Source organism: Borostomias antarcticus (genome assembly GCF_949987555.1).
Source record: "Borostomias antarcticus genome assembly, chromosome: 3".
Classification (NCBI taxonomy): Eukaryota; Metazoa; Chordata; class Actinopteri; order Stomiiformes; family Stomiidae; genus Borostomias; species Borostomias antarcticus.
The window spans coordinates 5,193,547-5,217,527 of record NC_140236.1 but is presented as its reverse complement, the minus strand read 5'-3'; the positions used below and the strand labels follow the sequence as shown (position 1 = coordinate 5,217,527).

At 46.0% G+C, this 23,981-nt stretch overlaps 1 protein-coding gene across 5 annotated transcripts in view; it reads left to right on the top strand.

Annotated features, from left to right (window-relative positions):
* Positions 1 to 23,981, top strand: part of kazna (kazrin, periplakin interacting protein a) — a 96,775-nt gene that overhangs the window by 59,060 nt on the left and 13,734 nt on the right. For 4 of the 5 annotated variants that reach the window (XM_084462110.1, XM_084462109.1, XM_084462113.1 and 1 more), the window contains exon 3: positions 18,707 to 18,898. In XM_084462110.1, coding sequence (XP_084318236.1) covers positions 18,707 to 18,898 — 192 coding nt within the window. Of the gene's footprint in view, positions 1 to 2,725; positions 2,951 to 18,706; positions 18,899 to 23,981 lie in introns of those variants that run through there. The other variant, XM_084462111.1, reaches the window with a different exon arrangement.

The following is a 23,981-nucleotide window of genomic DNA, read 5'->3' as shown; positions in this document are numbered from 1 at the left end:
CAGGGCCTCTGTAATGAGATGGAGGTTGCCATGCCTGCACTGTCAAACTGAATAAACAAAGACCACACATATGAACAAAAAACTACTTTGCTGCTAGCTCAATCTTGTTCTAACTAAGATATAGATATAAAACTACTTTTTTTTTACATGGTCAGATTTAGCTACTATGTACACAAACTCATGCATTTTATTACTAGCCCAGTAATAATAGTAAAAAATACCCCAGTAATAAAAATGGTAATTACCTCGGCGATTCTGAAGTAAAGTGGGAGTTCTACTACAGTAGTTACGCTGTAACTTACACCACCTGAATTGTATGTACTGTATAAATATGTAGTAGTTAGCCTACTAAGCTCTACTGTACATGTGAGTGGTGCAACCCATTTGAATTTAGCAGTGACTAAATCTGGACAGACGCTGGACGCTATAACTAGGGTTAGCTTGCGCTTAGGGAGACGTGGTTTAGCCGGCCCCAGATCACCAGCTCTGTTGTAGCTGCTGAGTCACCTCTCCTTCTCAGCCTGCCAGGCTTTTAAAAAAAGGGCTCATTCAGCACAGCTACCAACGACCATGGTCATTTATGGTCAATATAAATCACATGACACTAAAAATGTACATGTTCCCCTCTTGGATGAATGGCCTAGTGAGAGAGCAGGGAGAGTGGGGGTAGATTGGGGGGTTGTTGGGCTGAATGACAACAGTTTTCTGTTACAATACAACTCCTCTCCCTTGACATTCAGAGTCTTCCTGGCATTCCTCAATACCTCTCTAGCACCCCTCAGGGTGTTGTCATGGAGTGAAATCAGTGCGCGCGCACACACACACACACACACACACACACACACACACGCGCACACACACACTCGCAAACGCACACACTTTCTCTCCAGATCCTCGAGAATGCAGTCGGTCTGTATTTCCCTCTTTAATTAGTGGCATATCGGTTGAGCTCGGTGGGGTTGGAGGGAGAGGTGAGCTGCCGGGCCCACGAACCCCCCTTTTCAGCGGCAGTATTCGGTTTCCTCACTTTGTCCATTATGCCCGAACACAATAAGACTACAAGAGCTGATTTAGTTTGGGCCTCCTGTATTCTCTGGCTGGGAGAAGTACTGCATTGAGCCTCCAGTGACCCCCATGCTCAGAGCAGGCAGCATGAAACACTATTGACGATACACACATGTTGGCGGCATGGAAAAAAGAGGATGACATGGGGGATTATGAAACACTGTTTACATGTTAGATAGACTATCACAGGGCCTGTGTACTGTAGTTTGTTTGTGTTTTATTATGTTGAACTTCGGAGAGCAACTGAAGCTTTTTTCCGCAACCATGTCACTCATGTACAGCAGCACAGTTTCAGGTAACGTTTACAATCCAGACTCTTCCCTCCATAAGTCATACAAATCATGACATGAACATATCACCTGCTGTTGTTTGAGTTGCACACTATTTACTGTATCTGCTGTCATTTAACTTGTCAAAACCAGGCCAAAGTTAGGAATCTAGGATTTCAAATCTCCAATGCAGGGAAGACAATCCCCACACATCTTGTTTGGTACCATTCCAGCAAAATGCGACAAGACAAAGCCTGTCATTGTCAACTCATTTTTCTACATCTTCAAGCTTTTCTTTGGTGAATATGGTTTTTAGACTATTATTCCCAGCAGAGGGGAGGGTGGGCCTAGTGATCTGCAGCCTGTTTCATTTGAAACACTCCTCCAAAAACTACCCGGTCGGCAGATAATTGGTCTTTTCATGTGAATCAAACAAACAAACTATAAGTGGTTACTCGTTTCTGTCTTTATTTAAGAGAAGCCATCGTGTTCGCCGTCTGATTACGCCATAGATTTTTCTTTTCTGCGGAGAAGCAATTCCCTCAACCCGGCATCAGCGTAACAACAGCTCATTTCAAAAATGCTCAAGTGTTTGTTTTACATCTGCTTGCTGATTGGGACAAATACTCGATTTCAAGCCAACCACAAAAAAGCTATAATTTGAGTTGATTGTGGTGTATACTATTCCGAGTTCCAGAGCACTGCTTGTAGACAGGCCCATTTTGCTGTAACACACACACACTTAGAGGCCCTCAGTTATATGGGTTTAATCCTATATTGGCAGGACGAAGCTCGGTGAACATGCCTCAGGACGTTTCCGAAATACTGGTCCATCAGGATTATCGGTCGGCACTTGGAATGTAAAAACAGAGACTAAGCGGTATCAAACATCAAACGTAAGCAGAATGACACGGTCAAAAATGCTTCCCATACCGGTAGGATCTCAAATCATTTCGCGCTATGGTACGCCTACTCATCTGAATATCGAGGTGTGCGAGGTTTGTTAATAGTGTGTTCTTGTTCCTGCTCCTACAGTGTCTATTTACAAAGAGCCTCTGGCTATCTGACAGCTGGTAGACCTTCGCCTGTGTAAAGTGAGCGACTCTGAACAGTCCGCCGTCATGTGACTTCACACGCATTGACACTCTCACCTGCCCCCTGCCTGTCCGCACCTCGCCGTAGCCCCGCCCCCCTAGTCTCTCTGGGCGCCGTACGTTTGAGTAATGTGGGAAAATGGTGACAGCCCCGAGGCCCCTCCCTTCTACTGAGCCGTTGAAGTGGAGGGGGAGGAGTGTAATTTGTATCCCTGAACCTGTGGGAGTCTCCCAGAACAGGTACACGGAGAGAGAGAGAGAGAGAGAGAGAGAGAGAGAGAGACACAGAGAGAGAGACAGAGACAGAGAGGCAACCGCTTGCAGTATTTCCTGGATACCGGAGAATGCTAGCGCATTGGAGGAAGAGTGTTTTTTGAAGTGTGTCTGTGGAGCGTTCTGTGAATTCCTGCCGGTCTTATTTGTCTGCTGAGAGAGTTCCCACCCGACACCTGACAGTGGAACCCTCCGGAAACCTCTCCGGAGAGGAGGGGATGAAGTCGGCCAGGGAGGAGGGGACGCCCGGTGAGTGTGTGACAGCAGGGGGGTCGGTGGGTTTGAAGTAACATTGAACATGGAGGGGTTTTTTTCCCCCCCCGCTGAGGCCTAGTGTTTTGAACGTGGATTCTAGACCCGTGAGACTGGTTTGTGAGGAAGGGTTCGCCTGTGTTTCTGTGAGTGTTTAAACATGGAGAACAGCGTGTTCAGGTGTGCGCTGCAGTGTCAGGTGTCCTGTAGGATCGTCAGTCACCTGTTGCTCTCTCTGAGCGGTTCAGAGACTTTAACCTGCCCTCACCTAAACTTAGTTGTTATTGTTTGAACATGGGTATGAATCTCCACCACTATAGACTATCATGTGAACAACCCCCCTCAATATTGGCTGTAGGTAAAACCAACTTCATCATAGACTATAACATTCAAAACATTTTAACATTTCACTTTAAGTTATCTATCAACAGAATAATTATCAGTATTGTCTTGAATTGTTTGGGGTAAGCTTGTCTTTAAGAAGGGTAGTTTGCTTTGAGTGTGTTTGTAAAGGGCTCTTGCTGTGTGTTACTGAGTAGGTGACTCACTGTTTTAGTTGGGGATTGGAGCAGTAATGTTTGTCTCAAAACAACAGAGTTTTTGTGGCCGTCGGGGTGAATCATAAAGACATCATTGTTTTTAGTATTTTAATTCTAAACAGTGCTGACTGTGTGTTTCTGCATTCAATAGCAATAGCAATATTGTGACTAGTTTGTGTGTGTTTGCTCATAACGTAATTTACACTTAAAAAGGTGAAAGTGGAGAACAACACTGGTGCCAGACCTGGCCTGGTTTGACCTGCTTTAGCCCTGTTTGGCCTACTCCAAACCATTTAACCCATAATCAGTCCTGTACCATACAGTATACCTACTTATACACCTGTCCTGGTGCCTAGGGGTTAAACACCGTGACGAGAGGTCAAAGGTGACAAACTGGAAAAACAACAGCACAGAATCTGAGATCCAGTCTGAAGTTACAATTTGGTCTTTTAGCGGACGCTTTTATCCAAAGCGATTTACAATGTTTTGAACTAGTGTTTAGCACCTTGCTCAAGGGCACAACGGTAGGCAATGATCGTCAAGTGGCCTGGCCCGGTCTTGAACCAGCGACCTTACATTCACTGCTCAGATGCACCACTGGTCTATCCACGATATCTCTTATATGCACTCTCATTAGATACAATATATACATTTGCCTTTCAATCTAAACAATCTGCAAGCTCATGTAATATATGTCAATATATTAGTCCTTGTAACTCCTGTAATGTATGGCAATATGAGTGCTGGCAGTTACAGTACAGTACCTTTCTTACAGTCAGAGTGTCATTTGCTTCTGTACAGCTCAGCTCTTTTCAGCCTCACCTGCAACTGATGCGACGGCCATTACGATGTTTGCTGAGGTGTCCCAGTAACCCGGCTTGTGGGTTAAGCGGCAGGTGGGGATAGGTAGTAACAGCATGTCATATACACCCTGCTAGCTTAGCCAACGGGTGTGGCAGTGACACCATTAGCGCCGAGAAAGCAAAACAAACAAACATCCAGGGTATTCACAGACGCCTATCACCAAGCGTCTTCTGTCTGAGGTGTGGCTACGCATTAGCAATTGTGCTCAATTACTCCCATTTCATGCTCGCATTTCCTAAATAAATCTCATATTTCCTGATAGGGAATTCTTTAGTGTTCCAGCTTTGCAAAGCAGAACAGGATGAAGACGGTTAATCTTGATCAGATGTCCCCCCTCAAGCTTGCAATAGAATAGGACTACATTCCTTTTGAAACAGGGTTTTGGTCAACGCTACTCCAAATGTATCTTTTCTCCCAACGCTAGTTGTGGTTTTATTTCATGTGGGCAACCTTGCAGCTTCATTCCATGGCCTTGTCAATCTCTGGCTATAATCCCATTCTGCAGGCATGGGTGAAGCTGCTTAACCAACAGGGGCCTGTGTTATCATCTTTAACCTGTTGTGAACTCTGACCTCTGCTATGAGATCTGGTTGGGGACATGGTGTCTACTTCCATTGCCTGCCCTCCCTAGCTGTCCCACTGACCTGTCAGTCACAAGGGATTAGGTGTATTGTGTGTGTGTGTGTGTGTGTGTGTGTGTGTGTGTGTGTGTGTGTGTGTGTGTGTGTGTGTGTGTGTGTGTGTGTGTGTGTGTGTGTGTGTGTGCGTGTGCGCGCTTGGTGTGTGTCACAGCAGGCTGGCCAGGTCCAGTGACAGTGTAATTATGAGAGGCTGGTCCTGTCTGTGTAATTGCCTCGGTCCGTGTGCTGGGTAAACGCTGTGGCCCCTTGTGTGATCCCATGGCGTGAGGGTGAGAGAGAACAAACTGTCTTTCTCACAGGCAAGAGTTCAGGAGCTCAAGGAAATAGCCCCTGGGTTGCCTCCATTAATACGGCTATGAAGCTAAATCCATTATCCCATTTCGGCTGGACACTAAAACTGTCCCCTCAAAAGTAGAGCATTAGGTTGGAACATTCCAGGCTAAGAACAGTCATCTTGCTGTTAGCATACTTTCCACCAACTGTCCACCAACTTTCCCTCAGACAGACAGACAGACAGACAGACAGACAGACAGACAGACAGACAGACAGATTTTGTTCTAAAACCTTCAGCAGGAGATTTGGCTTGGCATCTTAGAAACACACATTTTCTTTCCCCATTGGAATCAGATGTGGCACCAATGCTCTATATTGTACTACCATTTCTCACAGTGAAGATACCAAAAAGCTAATCTCACAGTCTCTTTAACAAATGAGTTGTCTTTTCCTGTGACTCAGCAGTAATAATTGTTGTTTTTCTTTCTTGGCTGGACTTTTCAAAGTCAGCCAAGAAACTAATAGCCGTGCAACTAATAGCTTTTTTTTCCAACAAACAAAATCACAAACATATCTGACTGAGATAGATAGGGGCTGCAGGCTACTTCAGCGTGTGGGTGTTTGTGCGTGTGTGTGTGCGTGTGTGCGTGTGTGTGTGTGTGTGTGTGTGTGTGTATGTACGTGGGTGTTCTTGCGCTTGTCTGTGTGAGGGCCCAAGCAAAACTTTATGGTGCGATATCAAAGATGACACGATGTCTGCCTCACGTTTGGCCTTGCTTCTCAATAACTAAGCTCACTTGGCCTTTGGCACCAGAACAAAGGTTGTGTTTGAACAAACACACGTACGCACATACACACAGGTTTTTTTTTGCAGATCATGTGTGTGGGATCATGTGTGACCGCGTATCTGCTCTGCCAAGTACCGTAGAATAAACTCCTCAACCAGGCTTGAACACAGGATATGAGCTGAGCCATCCCTTCATCAGGCCCAGTCAGCTAGCTAGCTAACCTGACATGTTGCTCTTTCACATGACTCATGTTAGAAGCAGTTGTCAGGAGGAGCAAGTCATTTCCTTCCCCCTCTCATGCTATGTGCCGATACTGTACAGTGTTTTGACACTACAGGTAGTTCCAGATGCATCTGATAATCTTTGATAATCTCCGTTCCCATCCACACCCACTTCTCAAGGTAGTGTTACAAAGAGACTCATTAAGAGCTACCAAGGCTGGGTACAGAGCAACGATAAAAGATTGAAAAAAAAAGCATACGAGTGATTATATTTCATCATACTGTATTTTTCATAATATAATAGAGAACCATGGAGTCTGAAACATAATTTTCTTTTCAAATGAAAATGCTCTTACAGGTCATTGCCATCCATATCCCAACTGCAGCAATTATTCCCAGGCCCAGTATAACCCATTATTATTTCATCCACCCACGGTCTGGAATCATCCGTTCTGAATAGAATTCATCTCACTAACTAACAGATGAGCTACAGTTCATTAGTGGGTCCATATGACGTCACCTGCAAATACATGAGGAAAGGTAATGAGTCGTTATATTAGCCAATGAAAGAATATTGCATATTTCCAATATTCTAACAATTATTTTCTGAGCACATTAGGTATGTATACAGTAGAAGCGTCTATTTACCGTCTGGCTTCCCACTAATTCAAGGTAAAAGTGAAATATTCAGGATGATAAATGGAGGACGGCTAATGAAGAGTCTGTTGTGGAGGACAGTTCTCTCTCTCCTCCCACCTGGCTGGCCCACTTCTAATTACGCATGCAGCACTCGGCTAGGTCGGCCATCCCCCGCTCCCAACTCCTCCACCTGGGCCGCTTTCATTTGCTTTGCATCGAGCCCAGGACACCGTCCGTCCGTCCGTCCATCCATCCATCCATCCATCCATCCATCCATCCATCCATCCATCCATCCATCCATCCATCCATCCATCCATCCATCCATCCATCCATCCATCCATCCATCCATCCATCCATCCATCCATCCATCCATCCATCCATCCATCCATCCATCCATTGAGTGCTCTGTTTTTACAGTAGTCTCCTGAACGGCATATGGTTTCAAATGCAGTTCTGTATATCTGCCCCATCTGGGCTTTCACAACGACTCTATCTGATCCCACCGCGCCTATTTGTTTCGCACGCGCCTTAAATGAGAGCCGGCGGTAAAGAGAAAGGTTTTGTTTTGAAATGTGCAGACAGGATTATACTTAGGATGCATTTGGGGGGGGGGGGGGGCAGGACTGGAAATAGATGTGTGAGCTGGTTATGTAATGAGGAGAGCACACTCACACAAAGACTCGGGACGTCAGCCACGCTCACTTTAATCTCCAGCGATCGCCAAATTTCACAAGCAAGCATCGACGTGCAGCTATCTTTTTGACATGGGATTTCTCTCCTCGGTCCTAAAAAAAAAAGATTGCTTTTTTGCTTTCCTGTGCCCCTGTTTACATTCAGTCTGGCTGATGCATTGTGGGATACAGAAGATGGGCCTTGGCAGTGGGGGGGGGGGGGGCAGCGTTGGTAGGTATGAGGTTTTTTCCCCTCTGGACTGTCTTGCTCACCGTCACGGATCGCTCCTACCCCAGCTTTCCCTCAAGTGCAGCCCTTATTGCCCCGGGGACCTGAAGCATGAAATAGGCTCGCCGGCATGGCAATGTCACATTCCTTCATGTTGGAGTGTAGATTTCTAGATCTAGTCTCAGTCTGGCGGCGGCGGCAGGGGGGAGAAGGGGTCTATTTTATCTGTGGTCTGAGTGCGTGTGTGTGTGTGTGTGTGCTGAGAACATTGCCGACACGCTAGACGCAAATAAGATGCCGCGGCAGGCTATCAGCGTCCTCGTCATGCTGATGTTTGCCTTGATGCGAATGAAGACGTACTTTAAAGGTCGTTTAAGACCCGAGGGTAGCCCTGAACACAGTCTGGCTCTACGACAGACTTTAAAGTAAGCCAGACTTACTCTCTCTGTTTCTCTCTGCTAGGGATGTGTCCTGAACTCCCCTCATCACTGTCTCCATCAATTAACAACATTAGCAGGTGATTTCTCTAATGGGAGTACCACAAGCACCCACCTTCGGCCCCCCTGTGTTTTTTATTTTATTTTTTATTTTCATCATGGCCGACCCTGCAATCTCTTGTTCATCTCTTCTGGCGTCACCGCAGATTGCTCTGACTGGCTGATCCACTGAGGAGCGCCCCGAGCATTGACAGCTGCGTCGCCTTCATCTGTAGTCAGAGCTCAGCCGTTGCTGTCATCCCCTGTCGTTGATGGATTCATATATATTGCCCATTAGTAGCTGTGTGCCCATGAGTGCTTGTGTGTGTGTGTGTGTGTGTGTGTGTGTGTGTGCGTGTGTGTGTGTGTGTGAAATGTGAAATGTGAAATGTTATGAAATGTGTAAAGGAGTGTGTATGAATGAATAATGAGCACAGGCTTATACAACACAGCTCCATAATTGTTATGGTAGCATAAGGTTCAGTTCTGTAATGGTTATGGTAACATACAGTACAGTTCTCTAATGGTTAACATGTCAAAATGAGTGAAGGTGCACATGGAAGCCTGTTTCTGGCTCTCCTTCCGCAATTTCAAGGTTTATGTAGTAGTACAGTAGCCTACTAGCCTTCTTTATCCTGTTTTTTCTTAATCTTAATCCATAATTTTGTTTTGTTTTTGTTTGGGTGGTTAATAAATGTTTTGCGTTATTGTTGTCTTGTATGTAAATATCAAAGGACCATGTTGGAAATGTGTTTACACTTTAACATGTCATCCCTTGGATTACTGTTTTTACTCAATCCATAAATAAACTCAATCAATCAATCAGTATTCTGACCTGCTTCCTTCAAAACCTTACTGCAATATGCCTGCCTATCAACAGCAGTAGGTGATTCGTAATGTGGACTGACCACAGAATGACACAAACAGGGCTGCTGTAAAGTTTAACGACACAATGCTGTTCAAACAGCATCAGACTAATAAGAACTACCGTATGTTTTTGTGTTCCCCTGCGGTGTTGTTTGTCAGTAGCAGACAGTCTGATGGTGGCAGACACACTAACCTTGTTCCCCCCAGGACTTGAAGGTCAATGATGGGACAGCATGCTTGCAAAGGGCAGACATTGATCAATAATCTATCAGACATGCCGTGTGTGTGTGTGTGTGTGTGTGTGTGTGTGTGTGTGTGTGTGTGTGTGTGTGTGTGTGTGTGTGTGTGTGTGTGTGTGTGTGTCTGTCTGTCTGTCTGTCTGTCTCTGTGTGTGTGTCTGTGTCTGTGTGTGTATTTCATTGTTATTCCATTATAATAAACGATATCACCCAGTATACTATTGATTAAAGGCTACTATTTATTTACGGGCAATAACACAATAATCCAAACCCAGCACCTTATCGAAAGATGAAAGTTAACACCTCAGCGAGGGGCAACAGTGTTCACAGTACAATATTACAGTCAAGGATTATTTATTTTGTTAGGCTATTATATTCATGAAAAATCCTTTTATTTTAATTTTATAAATTCGAATGAGATGAGTTCGAATATCGTTCGAACTCAATTTCATGGCACTTTAGACAGCCCTAGTGTGTGTGTGTGTGCGCGTGTGCGTACAGTATGTGTGTCTGCGTCTGCCTGCCTGTTTTTCTGTACAGTATGTGTGTGCCTAGTCATCGTATACTTCTATACCGATACCTCAACTCGGGTATTTGAAAAACCTTGTCTGTGCTCCAGGGCTATGTGTCAACGGACTAGAGCCATTATCTTCCTTCCTACCTCTTCACATCCAATCTCTATGATTGTTCTTCTCCAGTACTGCACGGTGACAGTCATCGGAGTACGGGTGTATTCAAGATAAGTTTCGAGGCGACCAGACCTCTGCAGTGCAGATCTTATTACTTGGTTTCTACGAGGTCAGGAAGAATTTCTCAGCTTTACACAGTGACTTTGCCCTTCTGCTACTATGAAAACGACATGGTTTGCCAAGGAATTTGCTTCTCAAATCACATTTGATTTCTTCTGCGTAGCCGGTTGAGCAGTGAGCTTTTTAATGCTCTTTGGAATCGATGAAGAAAATCCATGAAGTGCTTCATTATTTGGCTGCTCTGAGAGGCAGTGGAGGATGTGAGGGATGGGGAATGGAACTGTGCTGTCAGTCACTGCGTTGAGCTGACCTAACAGCCCAGTCTGACCAGTGCATAATTACAAAATGAGGGTTCTGTCCGAATAGGCATTAGCAACTGTGATTCTAGCCTCACCCTACCACTCTAATGATCTTACTGTCATTCTCATACCTTTCTAGGCCTTAACAGATATTCATGGGTTAGTCTGTGAGGAGCGTAGGACCGGCGGCGAGGTAGTCGTTCGGGACCGGCCCGCAGATGGAGGCTGTCACAGCCTGCTGGGTTTAACTGATGTCTCCTCAGCGCTGCCGTCTTCTCCGAGCCCGCTGACATTTTTAGCCACAGGAGTGCCATCAGAGATGAGGAGACGAAGAAGAGAGATGAAGTGTCTAAATGCTGTTCTGGGGCCAAGGGGCTACGTCCTGCTATGAGGGAAGAAGTCTCTGTCTGTCTCTGTCTACATACTGTCTTTATTTCGATTTCCCAGAGAACCGGGCGGGCGCTGTATTAAGTTGAAATACGACAGGTGTATTGCTCACAACCCGAGGGAGCGCCGTGTTGAGTGTGAGGCTGTTTGGATGAGCGTTTCTCGAGAAAGCTGCGATTAATTGTCCCATTCCGAACAGGCATGTGTCCGACGGGCACTAGGACCCAAGGAAGTGCGGCGACGGCCTGCTCTGAAGGCACGTGTTCAACGGGCACTAGGACCCAAGGAAGTGCAGCCAGAGGGCGCTGTGCCGGGCACTGCTAGCAGCCGGCCCGTTCTGAACACACGCATTTTGAACAGGCACTGCACTAGTCCTCTTAAGAAACAGATGGGGACTTTATTTCGAGTTCTCTCTGTGTCACTGTGCAACGACATGAGAGAAGGTGAGGGACATGAGAATGACTCATCAGGATTTCTTGACTGAACTATGAGTCATGTTACTTCAGTGTGAGAGTGTCTGCGATTGTGTTCTTTCAACTTCACCTGAGGAAATCTCCTAATGATTTTAGAAAGTCTGTCTGTTGGATTTTGTTATTCAAGCGCCACCACAGACTCCCCTGCCAAGTCCAAAACAAATACGAGGAAGTGGGCTGTTACCTCCTGTCAAGAAAGCACTTGCACTCGCATTCCTGAGCCCGGAGTATGCTTTCATTCCATTTTTATTCAAGACATTCCCGGTTTGGGCAGTTCCATTGTCCACCCAGCGTTCATACAAATCTGTTTGTATGGAGCCCATAGAGATTTAGATAACCCACCGAAGCCCTGGATGGTTTTCGATCCCTGCGGGCTCTGTCTTTCCGTAAACACTGCATCTTTTCCTGAAATTCCCTTCCAAATTCTTGGCACAAAAGGAAGGACACTAATTTGTTTTAAAAGAATCAGTTACTTGGCACTGGTGTGGTGGCTTGTCTGTTTATTTTTGTCCAGTAAACTGTTTTGCTCTGTCAAAAGGGACTTCACTGCTAAAAGAGAAGTAACTCTCCAACATCAGCTTATTAGACGCATGTATCCTGTTTTGACAGTCACAATGTGCTATCTATCACTAGTCCTGATGAAGACCACAAGGTCGGAACATGTTGACGCGTAAGCCATGATTTAATAAAGGCTTTTTAAACTAAAACTACTCCTGCCTCTGCATCCCTCGAGTTGCCTGGATCCGTTTTCTCCTTTTTCTCTCACAATGTGCTATCTCTTTAGATGTCCGATTACAAGAGATCATTTTGAGGCGATCTCATAAGACCAATATGTTCCATTACGTCCCGATCCCTTGTGACCGTCTTGTCTTCCAGAGGAAGAGGACAGACCGTAATCCTCTTTACATCAACGGGGTCTGTGTGAAAAGGGTTCCAGATTTCAGGTTCCTGGGCACGCACATAGCCGAAGATCTCTCCTGGACCACCAGCACCACCCTAGTGGTCAAGAAGGTGCAGAAGAACAACCTGCAGGAGAAACTGATGGTGTCCTTCTACCGCTGCTCCATGGAGAGTGTGCTGACGTCCTGCATCTCCGTGTGCTCGGCAGGGGATAGGAGTGCCCTTCAGAAGGTCATCAACACCTCCCCAAAAATCACCGGCTGCTCACCGGCCTCCCTGGAGGATCTCCTCAGCTCTCGTCGCCTCAGTAGAGCAGTTAACATCCTGAAGGACTCATCCTACCCTGGACACCATCTGTTTGAGCCCCCATCAAATCACCAACAAACAGACTTACAAACAGCTTCTACCCTAGAGCCACCCGGGAACTGAACACTGCCAAACACTGCCAGTAACCGCTACAGTAGAACTGTTTACACTGAACACCGTTTGGTAATGCACTTTATATGAATTATACTGTTTGTTCTGCGTTCGTATGTGTATGAAAACGGTTACGTGTATAAAAACTGTTACGTGTAAAAGCACTAAGTATTGTCATTTAGTTTCGTTGTGCTCAAGTGCATTAACAATGCAGTAAACTTGAACGTATGCACGGGGGGATTAAGTGACGTGTTACTGCTGGTGAGACTGCTGCTGTCAGGATCATAGCCAGCATTAAATCCTCTATGTATCTCCACTCATTGAGTGATCTGAATGAGAAATCTGGGACATCGAGCACGTTAATTGATTTTGTCTCCTTTAACAAGAATTGAATCAAACCCCACTCGGCTTCCCTTCCCTCACACTCAGAAGAGGGAGATCCAATCTTAAAATGTCCACCCTCTAGACAGATGCTGTCATTCCCAATCAATTTTAGACCTCCGTTCCTATTCCAGCCAAGTCCAATTCCAGCTGCCTCATGGCCGTCGGACATTGACAGATTGCTAGACCTTTCAGACACACACACACACACACACACACACACACACAAGATCTGAGAATCTTTTTGTTTTAATAGGAGAGAGAGAAAGAGAGAGAATGAGCAGAAAGAGAGGTAGACAATGACAGGTAGAGAGAGAGTGTGTGCGTGTGTGTGTGTGCGTGTGTGTACTGTATGTGTGTGTGTGCGTGTGTACTGTATGTGTGTGTGTTTGCACGTGGCTTTCAGAGATTCCGTAGTAGATGAGAGAGAGAGAGACTCGTCTGTGTTGACGGCTAATCAGAGAGACCACTCCAGAGAGAAGAGAATGGACGCCCAGCGGTGTTGTGGAATGAGATCTACCCATGAGTGAAGAGTCAGTGAGGAGCAGTCGACAACAGGCAACACTACCTTCCTTCAGTCATTACTTTTAAACCATGATGGAGAGTGTAAAGGATGAAGGGTTTCGAGGGTAATGCTCAGAGGAACATAACATCAATAAGCTACTTTTGTACTATTACACCTACTTTCCTAACGAAAAGCTTGACAGATTTGAAATATCTGTAGAATGTTTGCAAATAACTGTCCTTCATGTGGAAGCTGACATACTTTGTGTGCTATTGCCTGATTTATTGCGATAGTTTGGGCCATCTCGCCTTCATCAGTGTTCTAGAAAGACGTAGGAGATGGCGCCCATCATCCCCGTGCTATAATTGACTGGTCTCATTGCATATCAACTGATGTGTGGCGGCCATTATGCAAATTAAGGGAATAGACATTTTGTTTGATAGTTTCTATGAATCTTGATAACTCGTGAATGATTCAGATGGGGAAGCGGAGGGGATGGAAGGGGGTTAATGATTGCGCATATGTAATACTGTGACAGTCAATTTCCAGAAAGCAGACAAATATCATTGGCTATTAGTCCAATTTGGCTCCTTTGGAACCTCAGAATTATACAAGAAGTTGGTCGGAGAAACACATTACACCCAAATTATTTGAATCATTCTTGTCTGTCTTGAAGGCCCATTTCATTTCATTACCAGCGACAGCGCAGGGCGAGAGGTAATGTTTTCGGTGGTGTGTGTGCGTGTGTGTGCGTGCATTTGGGCAAAACTACTGGATCGATTTTCATGAACCTCAGTGGAGGGGTGTAGCATGGGCCAATGTACACCCTCTTAAATTTTGGAGTGGATCCAAATCACGGGTCGGGTCCACAGGCCGCCCAAACACGGGGGGGGGGGGGGGGAATGTGCATATTCGGAACAGACCGAAAGCTAAAGTTGTGTTCACACCAAACGCAATGCCTCACTCCTCATGTACACGAGTTGGACCACGGGATCATTTGTAATTACTTGCGCCAGTATACAACCCTTGAAAACTAGGAGAGGAGAGGCTCGCCCCAGAATACATTTCCCACCATCACCCGGGAGTGACAGCGGGGGTTTCTAAGCTCAAATATATATTCCCCAACACTTTGGTGCACATATCAGCTACATTTGGGCCAATAGCAGCAGATTGGTTTTCAGAAAGGCTTGCTCTCTGGCCACGGGCTGATGGATGGCCTAGCATAAATTTGATGGATTTGCTACAGTATGCGTAATTTGGCCGAGGTCTGGAAGAGGCCTGACTGACTGACGTTGGGGAAGTGAGCTAGCCTGGTTCCTGTTATGCTAGCTCCATGCTAACCGCTCTCCTCAGACTAGTTTTGCCCTAGTTTGCTGTATCTATTAACTCCAGTTCTGCTGGCATGCCAGGCTAGCTCGTCAGTGCAGGTGCGCCAGCACAAGATTGCTGGCTGCATTAGCCAGTGGGGAACAGGTGGTGGTGAAAAGAGAGGCTAGCAGAAGATTCATTACCCCACAGAGCCCTGAGGGAAAATGGAGAGAAGACAAACTGAGAGAACATCCAACCCTGATAGATTCCTCTCGTTCCCTCCAGTTGCACCAGTGCTGCTCACTAACAGTAGCACTCCTTTATCCTGATTATCAACACAACTTCATTCTGTGTGTATGGCTTTCCTCTCGCGGCCCCGGCAGTGAAATCAACATGTTTATAGATGTATATGTTGATTCTTCAAGAATGTTCAGGGATTTCAGGCCAAGAGTCTGGGGTAACAGCTAAATTATACCCTTTGACTTCTAAGCTGTTTCAAACGATAAGCAGCAGTCAAAACCAATGAGAGGTAATGAATTCCAAGTGATTGTGTTGATCATTGTCTTTTCAAGGCTGGAGAGGTTAGAGTGAGCTCGTCTGCTCACCAGAGGCGTTGGCAGCAACAACGACGACGACGACAACAATAACAATGCCCTTGTTGTTTTGTGTCACATCCCTGATTCGACTGAATTCTCATTAGCGGTGCAACATGAGCAACCTAGAGTGCTGGTGATGTCTTTATGTCTCTCAAGCTTGCGTTCACATTTCTGATTGAACTTTCTAATGCTTCAGGTTGTTTCCTAGCAACCGTATATTATACTAAATACTAGACATTTAGTAGAAATACGAATTGACTTAAGGTATGATTAATATATAATTAGTTGAATAACTTGTAGTCTTATATCTTATTATAATGTATTGGGTGTCTTGTGTTTTTGAGAGACACACCAGTATCGTTCTCAGCTACAGTAGCGCTACACTTCTACGGTAGATCTGCATGAACAAACACCCCCCCTGCCCTCGGGGTACAGGCATCCCAGGGCAGAGAGCCCCGAGGAGGAGAGGAGGAGCCCCGAGGAGGAGAGGAGGAGCCCCGAGGAGGAGCAGGAGAAATTGCTCTTATCAGGGAACTCACTCTGGGTGTCGTTTGTAATGCAGAGATACGGGGCTCGTCCCTGGGCCAGAGGAAATGTAGACATTGACAAATAGGCGGCCATCTTCACACACACACGCACTCACGCACACACTCATATATATATATATATATATATATATATATATATATATATATATATATATATATATATATATATACAGTACTCTCCCTCTTATCTAGAAAGTTTGTGTCGCCTTCAGAAAATAGAGCTCAGAATAGTGTAATATCAATCCTCTTGCCACTCCCTCTTGAACTACACTGTAGCTTATTGACGATGTGAGTTTGGGCTGAGGTAACATCTTTAATGCAACAGGTTAGCATTTCCTCACAAGGGTAGGGGGTCCCAGGAAAGCAGGGGAGGGAACCCAGAGTTGATGGGTGAACGTGACTGATTATCAATCTTGTTACGCGATACTATAAGTTCCAATGTTCACCTCGTCTGACACAAAGAAACTAGATCTAATCTAAACCATACCTATCTTCCTTGACACTTGATATTCTTTGATACAAGCTCTGACTGAATCCCAAGCCAAGACATCCTAACGAGGTGAGCGTTGTTGCATCAGCCCGGTAATTGTTAGTTGGTATTTGTGGGGTATGTGCACCAGATAAACTATTTTCTGTGCTCAGCAACCTTGTTGCTTATTTATGACTTCTTATTTTGCTGCCTTCGCACAATCAATAGTTGCTAACATAATAAATAAGTAATTTAATTGGCCATTATGGAGTTTTTAACACTACTGAACAGTATTGTGTGGTTTCTTCTTTCAGAAATTCCCTGTTCTCTGCACAGGGTCTTACTGCTTCAGTTCCCCCATAAAATGTGGTTCTATTACCGGGTCCATTAAGTACACCTCACCATAATGACACACACTCTGCTCGCCTATGGCTTCTAATAACCTCCTTCTTACATTACATTCCAGTTATTTAACAGGCCCTTTTATACAGACCGACTGACATGTAGTCAGTGAACTCGGGCTGCACTAGGCCTAGGCTACGACAGGTACTGTGGGGCCTTGAGCTCGTCTAAAAGTGAAATCGAGGACTCATCTCATCCGAAGGGAAGTGTCAAGCGCAAGCGAGCTCACCCGGGTAGATAGCTAACCATCCAGTTTGCTCTGTTGAAACACATACGGGGAGGCAACGTACCCACGTGAAAAGGTCTCCCCGGAGTATCTATGACGCCGACGTTGGTGTGCTGAGATGCATGCTGGGATAGCTCTGGGCCCGCTGTGGCCTAATGAGCAGAACGGAGGCTGGCGCTCCAGGGGAAGGTCACAAGCACATCACGGGATCAGGGTCACATGGTCCAGTGTGACATTTGAGTGACAGAACGAGAGAGAATCAAATCAACAAACTCAAACAGTGTGACTGTTTATAAGTGACAGTTTGATGTACTGTAATAGCCGGCTAATAAGGGACACGTCGGATGGTAGATCACTTTGGTTGCAATAGAGAGTTCTTCTCATTAGGTAACTAAGGCAGATCATTTTTTTAAGGAAATAACATCAACTAGTTTTACCTGTGGACATTCCCAAGCTATTTTCAAATCGCAACATGAAATACAATCCTACGTAACAGTGCGTCCGTGGAGAGAGAGCCAGAGAGTTGAATACCAGCAATCTATTGTGAGGACAATGCACTGTGCCAGACAATCAGCTTTTCAATACAGCCACATCCTCAGCTTGGCTGCACAGGCGGCCTCCGCTCTACCTCACGCCCATACGTTCCTCGGCCCTGCCCTAATTTGCCAGTTACTCTCTAAACATTTTGGCAGTTGTGATTGGGTTTTTCCGCGCTTGATCTCGCCATTCATTTTAAAACGATCCGCGTCTCAGACAGGAATATTGAAGCTTGGGTGTGAGCGGCCGGTGATTTATGCTTGGCAGTCGCTAGCGGAGACATGTGAGACCGGGATGAGCGGTTTTCTTCCAGCTTCCCCTGTGCCTGGAGGAAGGCTGAAATTGAGTAGAATGACTCGACTCATTCTTCTAGAGATTACTAGCCAGACTCCAAATATAATTCCCCCCCGCCCCCCCCTCTGTATAAAAATCATTTGATGTCTCTGGCTGGGTTTGGATTTGTCAAGTTATATTATGGTGGCATGAGTGTTTTTAATTGCTAACGGAAATACTTGAAGACGGCCGTTTCGAGCAGTATTGACAAGAAGTCACTTTCTCTTCCTCACTGTCTGCCTCTGATTCTCTCAGTTTGTCAACTTCTCTAATGATCTGGAGGAAGACCTGTTTGAAGAAGCAACATCAATAAAACCTCTCTCTCTCCCCATATCTCTCCCTCAACTCCTCGCGATTCGCCCTCTGCAGAACAAATGAAGCACAGGCAATTTCAATAACAAATGTCTACATAACATCCGTCGCACTCATGTTGCTAAATGCTATACCAACAGGCAGTCATGTCAAGTACCAGCCATTTCATTTACAAATGGAGCCATAACATCCTTCTCAGTACCTCCCAAGCTGCGTAAAAGATAAATGTATCCTATTAATTACAGCTACCCACTGTACCTATCATTAAATGCACATTTTTAATTATATTTTCAAACCTTATTTTCAATAACACGGAACCGTGACATCTTTTTCGTCCCTGTTGTCCGGCGTTTAAAAATGACGGATTGCTCCTCGTCCCCCCCCCTCCCTCCCTCCCTCCCTCCCTCCCTCCCTCCCTCCCTCCCTCCTTCCTTCCTTCCTTCCTTCCTCCCTCCCTCCTGTAGTTCTGCTGCGCGAGGAGGTGGCCCAGCTGCAGGAGGAGGTGCAGCTCCTGCGCCAGATGAAGGACATGTTGAACAAGGACCTGGAGGAGACCCAGGGAGGCTGCTCGGCCGACGTGCTCTCCGCCACCGAGCTCCGCGTGCAGCTGGCGCAGAAGGAGCAGGAGCTGGGCCGCGCCAAGGAGGCCCTGCAAGGTGAGCGGACACACACGCCTGTACATACTGTACATACACACACGCACGCACATCTACAATACGTCCCCTCGGTCACGTTGAATCCCGAACTCAATCGGGAGATCGGGGTTCGATCTTGCGCCGCCGCTCTCTACCGATGACGTAAGCGACGCAGCCCCGCTGAACTCGGAGAACGGAGCCATTCAGCGATGAATCATTTCTTTTCTTCCTTTCATTTCAAGGGAAATTGCATCCCACGCAGAACGTAGCGAAGGATGAAATCTCCCTCATTCACCCGATCGTCTGAACACATCACGAGCCGTCAAGGGATTTTCATCCGGTGACATTCCACCTGTCAGTGTTCAACCTACGCTCTACTACACTGTTGACGTGACAAGAAGAGAAAGAAGCCGAGCTGGACGGAGCGGCAATCCTCCTGTGTCCCCTCCTGCCTCCTAGACAGCAGTCGTTCAATAACAGAAAGCTCTTTGTAACTCCGAATCTGCAATGAAAGCCAAAGACTGGCCAAAGCCCACAGGCCCCTCCAGGCACAGAGAGCTATCGCAAGTAATGAAAGCTGAATTAAGAAGGACTCTGCAGCTTTACCGTATCTGGAGGGGTTAAGCTGGGAGGATCTGCCCCTCACGTCAACCCTGGACATGTGGGAAGACAAAGGAAATGACATCTCTTAATTAAATATCCGCTTGTTTAGATTGTGTGTGGCGGTAGCCTCGAATATTTACTGAGAGAGAGGTGAGCTGAAGTGGGTGTATAATGTTGTTGTTCCTCCATGGGGTAGTGCAGAAGATCTTGTGCACCCAAACAAGTGTAGTATAGTACAGAACACTACCTAGCGAGCAAGCAACGTCCACAGATGACTAAGAGAGGGCCAATGCGTGTCCATCCGTCACGGTCCCCTTTGAGACCCTTTTTAGTCCTCTAAAACAAGGCTCATGCCAACGTGTCCCCGTTCAAACCCTTTTTAGTCTATTGTTGGCATTCAGTAGTGAACTGCCGGGGCTCAGGAGGTAGAGCGGGTCGTCCAGTGACCGCAGGGGCGGCGGTCTGAATCCCGGCTCCTCCTGTCCATATGGCGAAGTGTCCTTGGGCAAGACGCTGAACCTCAAACTGCTCCCAATGAGCTGGCTAGCACCTTGCATGGCAGCTGCCGTCATTGGTGTGTGAATGCGTGTGTGAATGAAAGGCCATTGTAAAGCGCTATTTAAGTGCAGTTCATTTGCCATTTTCAATTTGCAACAACGCTGTTAGGCCCACGTAATATTGGTGCCAGAACATGTCCAACGCTCCTGGCTTGCTCTCTCTGTGTGTCGAGGCGCTGCCATGGTGCACACTAAGGCTGGTCTGTTAGTATTAGCAGCATTAGCTCACACAGCCTGGTCCCTGGTGCGGAAGGTGGCAGCCATTTTGGCTCCGTACCCAGCGCTGCCTTCAGTTGCTTCCAAACAGAAATCGTCATTAGCTGTCATTGTAGCTGTATTTTGTCCATTGAACTTGTTTGTTGCTTTACCAGTTTTCTATAAATATATGCATTTCTCTCTCTCTCTCTCTCTCTCTCTCTCTCTCTCTTTCTCACACTTTCTCTCACTCTCTTTTTTTCATGCTGTGGAGGAGTAGCAATTACCGTGTGGGTTTGAGTGCTAAATCCAGAGAGTGAACTTATGCGCCTGACTACTGAAACCATGGCAACCTCAGAACAAGGCATTGTTAAAGGAACAGTGACCTTTTCGCCCTGACCTAATATTCATGCAGCTAAGCTATTAGCGTTATCTACCTGTTACCTTGGCTAGCGGAGTGGCGGTGCCTTGCGGGAGGATACATTAGTACCTCAAGCTGGAAGTGGTTGGTTTGAAGTACCTTCTGTTGAGTGAGGGGGACGCCGACTACAGCGGGTTTTTTGAATGTAGTGTCATTTCTGTTGTATTTATCCTAATTTAGTGAGGCTGGTACAGTGTGTTGTCGCAAGAACTGCCAGATGCTGAGGGAAAGTGCTCATCTTGGAGAAGTTCCCACGGGGACTGAAACTGTGAAACGACCGTGATGCAGCACAAGTTTGTGTCTTTGTTTGCTTCGGTACAAGGAGAGATCCGCCAAGTCTCCTTAAGTGACTTCTCTCAAACCCCAGCCGTTCATTTTTCACTGCGACTAGCCCACAGTAGCAGCTGCTTGAACGGTTCCATTGTTCGGACAAATCGTGTTTCCAAATTGTCAATGAATCTGAATGTGAATGTTCCTCTCTGGCCTCCTTACCACGTCCGTGTCTGCCTCCCTCTCTCTAGAGGGGGGGGGTGAAGAGGATGACTTCCTCCCTCTCACTCCGCAGGTCTGTCTGTCCTCACTCTCGGCGTGTGCGTGCTGTCGCACCGCCGCCATGTCTACCTCATCTCCATGCCTGTCATCGGCCTCCCCGCACTGTAATTGTGCCGTTCGCCGTAATTGCCACCCGCTCATACAATTGCAGGTTTGTTGTGATGCCCGCGGACGCTGGCGCTGGCACGCGTAGGCAGGGAAAGGGTAGGGTGCTGACCGGGGTGGGACCGGGAGACCTGCGTAAAGCAGGGCAGAGGCAATTATGCCTGCGCCTCGGGCTCTCTGGCAGTTACCTGGCCTCGTTTCCCTGCCTTTCGGAGGAAGAGGGGGCGAGTACAGGGCCAAACGGAGAGCCGCATCATGAAGCCTGTTGTAGGAGAAAGAGCGCGGCTATTTCATCTGATGTTGTCTATAATATATATAGAATCTATACCTATGTTGTCTATAGTATATATAGACTCTATACCTTTGTCGAACTGCCTTTTGGTGTTGCACACTTTCCCAGCGAATTAATTAAGTTAAATTTACATCCGGATATTCAAAATGTAGTCTGGCCTGTTTTTAATGAAGCATTTCCACAATGCCTTAATGGCCGCCTCCTTGGAATTCCTTCTCAACACGAGCAGGAATGAAAGCCAGAGACAGACGGTGTGTCATCAAAGCACAGCCTGTCTGGGTGCATTTAGCGCCATTTCACACTACAACGCGCTCTGAAAGGTGCTCTGCCCTGTGTTCAAGGCCCCTTTCTCAGGATACACACACACACACACACACGCATGCACACACACTACACACACACACACACACACACACGCTACACTGCTATTTAGGAAGTCACCACACTTTCATTGGACTTCATAGCTCGGTCATATTCAATTCCATTAATTATGCTTAAGAGGTTTAACAAATGAAGGCCACAGCTCTTTCAGAAATAGTCCAATTGAATTTTTAAACAGGGTGAACTTTAATCCTGTCTAAATGTACTCCAGACCTCCAAGTGATTTTTTTTTTTCTTTAACTTCTGTCAGGTGTTTAACTGTTAATAATTTGGAGGGCCCTGGTTGGTCTCCAGGGAGTTCTCTCTTGAGTTCACAGTGGCACCCAGTGGTTGGCTGAAGTACCTTTGTCTACCAATCCTTAATCGGGAGAATAGCCAATTAAACTCGTTGAAATCCATCCAGAAACATGACGGGTGTGGTCTTTGTCAATGAGCTGACCTATTAAGTTGGAGAGTTTCCATTTCCCCCATTCCATTCTGAAGCCGTGTTCTGTCTGCAGAGTGGAGGTAAGGAGGTAGTTTTGGTGAATAGTGGTCTCTCAAATTCTACTGATGTCAATCACACAGAATGTGGAGTGTATTCCAAGTTTTTCTTTGCTACACACACATACACACACACATTAAGGCTCATCTAAGGCTTTCCAGACCATCAGTTAACGAACAGCGTTTGATCCATTTTAATGGTTATTCCCCTGGTCGGCACTCCTCCCTCTTAAGCCGTAGGAATTCCTGTTCTAGTCAGGGTCGAAGGTCACCCTGGGGGCTTGTGGGTAATTGGAACCCATCATGCTCTGTTACACCATATGGCGTTTACAGTAACTCTGAGGTACTGTATGTCCAGGGATTTCCCAGGTAGAACAGATGGTGAGCCTGTATAAATGTTAGACCCTGGTGAAAATTTCAAGCATTGGCATTCGTACTGATATATATTAGTTGACTCATCCATGTCCAACATTGTCAGCAGGGTTTTAATATCTAGATATGAACAACGAGCTACATTCAAAAACTCTCTTGTGCCCGTCCCCAATAACATGGGGTGCTTTAGTTTAAAACACGCTCTTCTGTGGAGTACAATTGTTTGAAGAGGCTATAAGAAGTGGATTAACGAAGAACATAATTAGTTGAAGAGAGCTTTCATTACTGGAGAGAGGCTCTCCTGTAGTGAGCCTTGCGGGCTACCGTAAGTGAAGTGGATCTCAAAGGACACCTAATCTGCAAAATCAGATATGAGCCTCAATATTGTGGCCAGTCAAGGAAATTAGTCCAACTTGTTTTGGATGTTGCCAATGGTGTCAGTATGGCAATTGTTTGGTAGTTGGAAAGGGAACAACCAGTGCTGAGGGATTATTTTTTGAATAGTCGGTAAAGAATCGTTTAGATGACTTCTGTCAAGAATTCCTCATTAAGATATTGAAGATAGATATTGAAGAAAATAGTTCTTGAAAGACTATGTAGAATTGCGGTGAATGGCATAGCAACGATTGAGATCGATAGGCAACACAGGCTGGTTCTTTGCTTTCCTTGCTTACGCACCATGAAAGCTGTGCAGGCTGAATCAATAACTCACCATGGATGACAAATAAAGTTGTATTCACACTCGTTTTTCAAGATCGGCTGCCGGAAAGACAATGTGCTTTTATGCTGACAGTCTGAGTGCACAGCGCAGCCCTACTGCTTCATTTATGACTGTATGTCGTACCAGAAGAAACATTCAAGGTCTAACAATACCTTGAAAATATGGTATGGTGGGGTACAATAGCTTATTATTTTCATACATACATATTTTTTACTGACAGAAAAATGGCTTAAACACAATCGATGTCACCACCTACACCCCAGCACCATTGTCTAAACACTCCATGATGATTAGAACCCATATTATTGATCTTAGCAACAATGTTGAGTAAGATGTTCAAAATCAGCCACCCACAATATTACATTTCATGCCACCAACCCATAACCTGGCAACCAGTCCCCTGCAGTAAATGTGTCTCCAGT